Raw genomic sequence first — 9,329 nt, forward strand, 5'->3', positions numbered from 1 at the left:
AGCTGTCAGCTTGTGTGGTGCACACTCTCACCTGTGCAGACTATGTTAGGTGGAGTCCCGGAACCAAGATGGCTACCGCCAATCTAGAGGCAAAAGCGTCCAGGGCCGGGTGGACACCTGTCGTCTGGCCAGGAAGGTGGCTGAATGTCTGGGGCCCGAAAAGGGTGCTGCCTCAGTAGCTCTTTGGCTCCTGCCTGTCCCAGAAACTGTCAGCTTCTGCGGTGCACACTCTCACCTGTGCAGACTAAGTTCAGTGGAGTCCCGGAACCAAGATGGCTTCCGCTGATCCTGAGGCAAAGGGCACCTGGGCTGGGTGGACACCTGTCTTCTGGCCTGGAGGGTGGCCGGATGTCTAGGGCTGGAAAAGGGCACTGCCTCAAAGGCTCTGTGGCTCCTGCCTGTCCCACAAGCTGTCAGGTTCTGTGGTGCACACTCTCACCTGTGCAGACTAAGTTCCTAAGTTCGGTAGAGTCCTCAACCAAGATGGCTACTGCAGATCCTGAGGCAAAGGGCTCATGGGCCGGGTGGTCACCTGTTCTCTGGCCTGAAAGGTGGCCAGATGTTTGGGGCCCAAAAAGGGCACTGCCTCAGAGGCTCTGTGGCTCCCACCTGTCCCAGAAGCTGTCAGCTTCTGTGGTGCACACTCTCACCTGTGCAGACTAAGTTCAGCGGAGTCCCGGAACCAAGATGGCTCCTGTTGATCCTGAGGCAAAGGGCTCTCGGGCTGGGTGGAGACCTGTCCTCTGGCCAGGAGGGTGGCTAGTTCACCTGAAGTCTTAAGATCCCGTGGCTGGTGTTGTGAGTAGCTGGCGGGTGTGAGCCGACTCTGGGCCCTAGCTATCATGGTGCTGGTCAGACCAGAAGGGGCTTGTGCCCCTACATAGGCCGCGTTTTCTGCTTCCCTAACTAATGCAGTCCTGTGTGATTGGATTGGAGCAGACTCTGTGTTCCACTCATCAGAAGTCTTAAGATCCTGTGGCGGGTGTCCTGGGTAGCTGGCGGGTGTCAGCTGACTCTGAGCCCTAGTTACCCTGGTGCTGGTCAGACCGGAAGGGCAATAATCAATTCTTTATTTATCCATTGATCATACAATAAAATACTAACCATAGTGTCCCCTCCTTCCTCTTGTAAGAGATTTTCATGTGAATATAAGTTCAAACTTCTTTGCAAACTCCCCTCAAGTACTGAATTAACAGAATTTCATCACAGTTTGAGTGATTACATGTCAATTTTCATTGTATGACTGAGTATTTCAGATAAGCCACACTAAATAGAAAATCTTCATTCAACAAAGGATGACTATGGAAAACTTGATATGTAAGTTTCTGCAAGTTTCACTATTCTAACAATTTAAAACATTTTAAATTCAATAATAATACACTAACTAAAATGTTTAATAGGCTACCCTGTATCACATTTGAAACTTTAGACATAATTTTGTGGCATGATCAAACAAACCATTTTACATATCGCGTATTTAACTCATTACTAAACATATAAAAATATATTGTCTCATAAAGTATCTAGTAAGCATAAGAAAATTTTAAATCAAAATGCTTTAAGAATGAAAAAATGTACTTAAATACATTTTTCTTTGCAGAAAACAAAGACATAATATTAAGGCAATGCCAAATTTTACAGATGTAACCGAATTCCTTCTTGTTGGATTGACAAGGCGTCAGGAACTCCGGGTTCTCTTTTTTGTGGTGTTCTTGGTTGTTTACATGGTCACTCTATTGGGCAACATTGGTATGATAATTTTGATCAGCATCAGCCTGCAGCTTCAGAGTCCTATGTATTTTTTTCTAAGTCATTTGTCCTTTGTGGATGTGTTGTTCTCCTCAAATGTTACCCCCAAAATGCTGGAAAACTTATTATCAGAAACAAAAACTATTTCTTATGTTGGATGCTTGATACAGTGCTACTTTTTCATTGCTCTGGTGCTCGTGGAGGTTTTTATTCTGGCAGTGATGGCCTTCGATCGCTACATGGCCATCTGCAACCCTTTGCTCTACAGCAGCAAGATGTCCAGGGTTGTCTGTATCCGCCTCATTTCTGTGCCTTATGTCTATGGATTCTCTGTGAGTCTGATTTGCACTCTGTGGACATATGGTTTGTATTTCTGTGGAAACGTTAAAATCAACCACTTCTATTGTGCTGATCCTCCTCTCATCAAGATTGCCTGTGGAGGAGTGCATATCAAAGAGTANACAATGATTGTCATTGCTGGCATTAACTTCACATATTCCTTGTCAGTGGTTCTCATTTCATATGTGCTCATTGTAGTAGCTGTGTTACGCATGCACTCGGCTGATGGCAGGAGAAAGGCATTCTCCACCTGTGGATCCCACTTAACAGCTGTTTCCATGTTTTATGGAACCCTCATATTCATGTATCTCAGAAGGCCAACGGAGGAGTCTGTGGAGCAGGGAAAGATGGTGGCTGTCTTTTATACCAGTGTGATTCCTATGCTGAACCCCATGATCTACAGTCTCAGGAACAAAGATGTGAAAGAAGCAGTCTCCAAGATAGTTGCCAAGGCAAACTTGAGGAAATGAAATCAAAACATATTTTAGAAGCNTGTTTATCCAAATGTGTTGAACAAGCATAGAATTCTCAGCTTGAAAGTCTTTCTACATAGAACCCTTATACAAACTCAAAAGATACAGTTATCCACAGTGATGCTTTACAGCATGATTGTTCTTTATTAAGCATGTGTTTTCTTAAATACCCAACTATATTATGAAAACCAATATTATTCAGTTATTGGAGGTATTTGCAAATTAATTTGGATTAACAACTATTAAAGTGTAAGTCCCCTAGAAGAGTTAAATATTATGACTTAATCCTTTTGATATCCATATTTGTCTTCACTATAAAATCTATAGTTTCAGTAGGAATAACAGAACTAATTTATTTTCAGAGTATAGAAATTTGAATATCTTATATGCAAATGATATTATAAAATGTTTATATACAAATGAAATTTTAGCAATGTTACTGCATTGAGAATATGAAGTATCTTAGCATAACCTAAGATTTCTCACTCAATATAAATTTTCCGTAGATAATACTGTTTATGTTTTATATTGGTTCATTTTTCAGTTTGCTGATAAAATACCTATTCTTAAATATGTGCCTCCATTCCCCAAGGGACTACTGATAGTAACTGGTTGCTGAAGAAAAGGCCATTGTGTTCTCCAATGATGTCCCCTCTGATTCTATTGATTGTTCCAATAAATAATTTCCTACCTGTTCACATACAATTAAAGTTAAAGAAACTAAGAAGGTGAATACACACACACACACACATTCATGTGTGCACAACCACACATGAAATGAAAGTAAAAAAGTTGTTGGAAGATGAAAAGTATCAGTAGGAGAAATATGAGAGATCATAATGGGATTGAAAGTCCTTACAATTTATTATATACATTTTGAAATGGTCATAGAATAAAGAGAATTGTGGTCACTGAAATGGTTATGTTAAATCAAGATATAAAAGCATATGTTTAGGATAATATAGTACCCATACTCTAACACCTATCTTACTATATCTTCATATTTAAAGGTGAATGGGTTATAAGAATTAGGACACCATGAAGGTCCCTTATAATGACTATAATTTTTAAGCTTGTGTTATGTCTTTTATCTTTTCTGTATTATCAGTTACTTGAACTAGTAAAGCTCTACTGTGGTCAGATTAGTATGTTAAGAAAATCCTGTTGAAATACCTCACCACTGCATTAATGATTACCATGAATGGATGCTTAATATTTAAGATAGTGATTAATGAAGTTTTCTGAGTCATATATAAAAATAAATCTAGGTATAGTATCAAATAGCTGTGTTATGGTTTGAATCATAATTGCCATAAAAGCACATGCAGAAGACTTTGCGATCAACTGTTGGCATTGGTACGAGTGAGGAAAACTTAGGATATGGGCCTGGATGAAAGAAGTAGGTCACTGGGTTATGCCTTTGAAGAGGAGCTTTTGATTCCAGTTCATTCTCAGTCTGCTTGCTTCTATTGTACCAGAAATACCATGATGTTCTTCCTTACTACAGGCTGTCAGCACTATGTCCTAAGAATCATGCACTAAGACCTCTGAGACTGTGAGCCTAAATATATCATTCCTTCTTTATGCTTTTTTCTCCATTAGTTTGAACATTTGAAAATTAATATATAGTTAATTATTTTACCTCATTCTCTTTATCCAGTAAGTGAGTTCAGGTAACATAAATATAGTTTTTCCTTTCCTTTTCTTCATTTTTCTCTCATATGGTACACCCTGACCACAACTTTCCTTCCCTCCACTATGCCCATCCTCATCTCCTACATTTCCTCTCCCCCAAATCCTCTGTTCTTCCATATACAAGTTTGTGCCTAGTTTTTCCACATCTTTTTATACAAGTATTGTAGTAGTTATGTCTTTCACCCAATATTGAGACTTCCATATCGATTTTATTAGGAAAATGATAGACGTTCATAGTTTGTTGGATGAATAATATTTCATTGATTCATATATGGCTTTATGATCTATTCATCCACTGAAGAACACTAGTTTACATGTTTCTTACACTTTGCTACTCTGAAGAGAACTGAACTAATTCAGCTTATTGATCTTATTTCCTTCGAGTAAGTGATCATCTACGAGATTTTTGGGTCCTATAGTTGCTCCATGACTCATTTGGAAAACCCTCTCTGTGGTTGTCATAAGTTCTTACTGAATAAATTTTCTGCCAAAAATATGTAATGGTTTCTCTGATTTATAGAGAAAAAGAGAAAAAAGAAAGTTTTTCAAAATATTCAAAGTACTCAGAAGGCATAAATAATTCCTAGCTTTGCACTATATAGTAAAATGACTATATTTAATAATATTTATGCTATGAAATATATCGAAGACTATTTTGAATTTTTCAACTCGGAAAATGGGCAAATGTTTAGATGACAGTATGCTAATTATGCTGCTTTAATGAATATAAAATTCAGGCATATATCAAAATATTAAACTAAACTTAACTGTGTTTAATTTTTTTAAATTGTAATAAAATAATAATAATGACTCAGAAAATAAAAAATATATTGGCAGAGAAATTTTCTAACATTGTTTACTCAGATTGGGGTTTGGCTCATTAGTGATAATGGGCTAAAACTGGCCCAGTGTTGGCTTTATGTTTGCAAGAAGCCTGGGCCCTAATATAAATATTTAAAGTTTGGAAAGAAATTTAATATTTTATACAACACAGGAATAAATGACATGATTTAAATTTTAATATTCAAAAGGCTTTTTAAATTTTAAAATCCCCCAAAACATGGCTCCATGTGATAAAATGTCAAGTCATGAATCTCTAAAATTTAAATTTAAATATGACATCTATTTTAAAATAGTGTGAAATAAATTAAGACCATACAGTTTTCAAAGATGAATGCCTACTTAAGAGTAAGACAAATGCAGCAATTTTTTTCATGTGTAGACCCTAGTTTTCAATCTCCTATTTTTTTTTTGAGTTTTATATAAGGACATGGCACATGTGGAAACTAAGAAACTAAAAAGAGACCTCATTTAGAGACCTGTATAATGCAAGAAAGGTAAAGTGAAAATAGAAAGGGGACATTTGGGAGCAGAAAAGCTGTGTGGCAGGCATGGATCATGTAATTCAAGATGCAAAATGAAGGAGGTGTTAATCAAAATGAAATGCATATGAAAAAATACATGTAAACATGCTCTCTCAAGACACAACTTAAATATATTTGGGGGCGATTGTAGAATATTTGAGATATTAAAGCATGAGGTTATTATTTAAACTGTGTTTAAAGGTTTGTGTAGAATGGAGGCAGGGAGATAGGGAGTATGCAAATGGTGAGTTATACTAAACTAACCTTATATGAATAAGACTGTGAAGACCTACTAGTTTCTAAACTGATTAAAAGTACAATTTAAAAATGGAGATTGTACAGTTATCCCTTACCAGTGGACATTGTTGAGTCTAGAAGGAATGAAATACTATATTCTCACAGTTATTAGCTACCGTATTATGTGTTTAAAAAGTTTTTGAGTCAGTTTTCCTCAAATACTCCCAAACACAGTTCAACTCTTAGACTATTGACAACCACAATATTGGCCACTTGGTTTTAAGATATTTTACTACACATTTATTCTATTCTAATATCTTCATTTTTCAATATTTCAAAAGACATTTTGAAATCACTATTTCACTTAAGTAATTGATTCATTATCTTCAATTTTGCTTGAGATAGTTAACAGAAAAAAATACAGCCTCCAGAAACAGATTTACAAAATGAAAATGATAACTTGTCAAGAGATATGTTAATTGGTTCCACGTTAGTATTTTCTAAAATGATAAACCTAAATGTTAGACCATGTTAGACTATAATTTCTCTCTCTCTCTCTCTCTCTCTCTCTCTCTCTATATATATATATATATATATATATAGATATAGATATAGAGATAGAGATAGAGATAGAGATAGAGATAGAGATATAGATATAGATATAGATATAGATATAGATTTAGATATATAGATACTACTCAGGTATTAAGAATGAGGACTTCCTGAGATTTGCAGGCAAATGGATAGAACTAGAAATTATCATCCTGATTGATGTAACTCAGACTCAAAAAGACATACATGGCACGTATTCAGTAATAAGTGGATATTAGCCAAAAAGAAAAAGAAAAAAGAAAAAAAATCATATAGAATATACAAGATACCGTCCACAGAATTCAAAATGCTCAACAAGCTTAAGTTCCCAAATGAGGATGCCTCAGTCCCATTTGGGAGAGAGAAGAAAGCAATCACAAGTAGGGAGGGAGGGAGGGAAGGAGGGATAGAGTTGGGAGGGAAAGTGGACAGGGTGGGGAAGACAGTGGGGTATAGAGGGGAACCTGATCTGGTATTGGGTGGGGGAAAAGGACTGAAGCCATGAGGGCCAGCAGAAAGAATGTAAACAGGAAACCTCAGGAAATAGGAGGTTGAGTCCCCTCAGAATGCACCAAAGATCTGGGAGGTGAGAGATTCCCAAGACTCATAGGGAGGGACCTTTGATGAAATGCTCAACAGTAGGGAGGGAGAACTTATAGAGCCTACCTCCAGCAGGAAGACAGGACATCAAGTGAGGGATGGGGTTGCCACCCCACAGTCACATCTGTAACCCATAATTATTGCTGTCTGAAAAATTACAGGGATGAAAATGGAAAGGATCCTAAGGAAAAGAAGGTCCAGTGACAGATCCAAAGTGGGATCCAGCTCAAGGGGAGATCCCAAGGTCTGACACTATTACTGCGGCTATGGAGTGCTCACAAAAAGGAACCTACCATGTCTGCCCTCCAAAAGACCCAACAAGCAGCTGAAAGAGTCAGATGCAGTTATTTGCACCCAACCAATGGACAGAAGCAGCTGACCCCTGTTGTTGAATTAGGGAAGGTTGAAAGAAGCTGAGGAGAAGAGAGATTCTTTAGGAGGGTCAGTAATCTTAATTATTCTTGACCCCCGAGATCTTTCAAACACTGGACCACCAAACAGACAGGATACACCAGATGATATGAGAATCCCAACACATGTAAAGTAGAGGACTTTGAGGTCTGTGTTCATTCAGAGATGAAGCACCTAACCCTCAAGAGACTGGAGGACCTGGGAAGTTTAGAAGTTATGTAGGGTGGGAAGTGTGGGCATCCACATGGAGAAGGGGTTGGGTGGGAAGGAGATGTGGGATGTGGTGAAGTTGGAGGATGGGTGGGGAGGAGCGAAAATGGAATATGGAGTATAAAAAATGAATTACAATTAAAATTAAATTTAAAAGCCAACCAAACAAAAAAACAAAAAAAGATAATCTCTTTTATAGTGGGACTATTATGAGATCCTTTTCTGATAGTCAAATCTACAATGAGAACTCTGCCAGTCTCCCATGTGTCACTAGTTAATTGCTTCTAGATAGTAACCAGACTTTATACTACTCAGATCACATTCCTAGAGATTGTAAAACAATTAACCAAATGTCATAAAAAGAGAACTAATTATTTATTATAGGTGTTAGGACAGAAGATAAAATATTGACTGGGTTTATCTATGCAAAACTTCACTAATAACTTAGTTATGGTTTTTAACTTAGCTATAGTTTGAACCTGTGGAGCTGTGACAGGTGATGGATGTTTAGTCAGATAATTACTTCTATCGGATATTTGTGTACACAAATCATCCTACTCTGCCCCCTGTCTCTACTGTCTCTAGCCAGGAAGGCTCCTGGCATCAGGCAGGTTACAGAAAGAACAAGATCAACACAGGTAAAGACAGAATGAAACAGAGAATGAGAAGGAGTTAGAAGATTAGAACAGATTGGTAAATTAGTTTTTGGCCAGGCAGAACAATTCAGTGAGAAGCTGAGAGAAACCAGTTTGAATCAGTCAGCTTGGACATGAATTTCAGCTAGAATACTTGAGTAGAACCAGCCAGCAAGAGTTCAGAGAAAACAAGAAAGGGTGAGCTTATTGAACAGTGTGCCTTAGAAATGACAATTATATCAGAAACATAAAAGTGACTTTTACACTGATATGTAAGAGGGAAGAAAAACTGTTGCCTCAGTTTAAAGAATCAAGAGAAAACCAAACATTTACTATATTATTTATTCTAGTTTTGTCTTCAATAGGTCATGTTATGCTTGCACACGTTAATAAGGGTTACTTTGCTGATTATAAATGCTAACCAATTCTTGAAGTATCTTCATGGACACACTTAGAAATAAAGTATTGCCAGCTATGTAGATATTGCATAGTCCACTTGGCACATAAAATTAATTGCTACATCAAGTAATTTCAGAAATTAAACACTATTGTGGTTGTTAGAGGTATAGTTAAAAGAAATGATAAGCATATCTGCTATAGACAAGCAAGGGGTTACATAGGATCATAAGATATCCAAGGGTTTGAAGAGACACCTCAGTAGTTAAGAGCACTTACTTCTTTTACATAGGGGCTGGGTTAGAGATTCTGTACCAAATAATTGGTCTGGGAATATGTCACCATTATTCTTCTAGCAGGAAGCATACTACACATGCACATGATGCTCTTACATACCCACAAGCAAGCCACTCATTTGCATAAAGCAAAATAAGCAAATTTTAGAAGAGTTTCCTGGAAGATCACATTTTTGCTTCATCCATTATCTTTTAAATATAATAAACAGGAAAATAGAAAACCAAAAAATATATTCTTTCAGCTGTATAGGTGCTGAAAATTAATGACACCAGAGCTACATATGCAGTAAATAATATCTTAATATAGTGTCTTTTGAAAAAAATCTGACCTCT

At 37.2% G+C, this 9,329-nt stretch overlaps 1 protein-coding gene across 1 annotated transcript; it reads left to right on the plus strand.

Moving 5' to 3' along the window:
* The first annotated feature begins 1,591 nt into the window (after positions 1-1,591).
* Positions 1,592-2,596, plus strand: LOC110289931 (olfactory receptor 5M9-like). Its single transcript, XM_021156341.1, has one exon. It carries the CDS (start codon positions 1,626-1,628, stop codon positions 2,556-2,558), a length of 933 nt encoding a protein of 310 aa, XP_021012000.1. The 5' UTR covers positions 1,592-1,625; the 3' UTR covers positions 2,559-2,596.
* The last annotated feature ends 6,733 nt before the right edge of the window (positions 2,597-9,329 follow it).

Source organism: Mus caroli, chromosome 2 (assembly GCF_900094665.2).
Source record: "Mus caroli chromosome 2, CAROLI_EIJ_v1.1, whole genome shotgun sequence".
Lineage (NCBI taxonomy): Eukaryota > Metazoa > Chordata > Mammalia > Rodentia > Muridae > Mus > Mus caroli.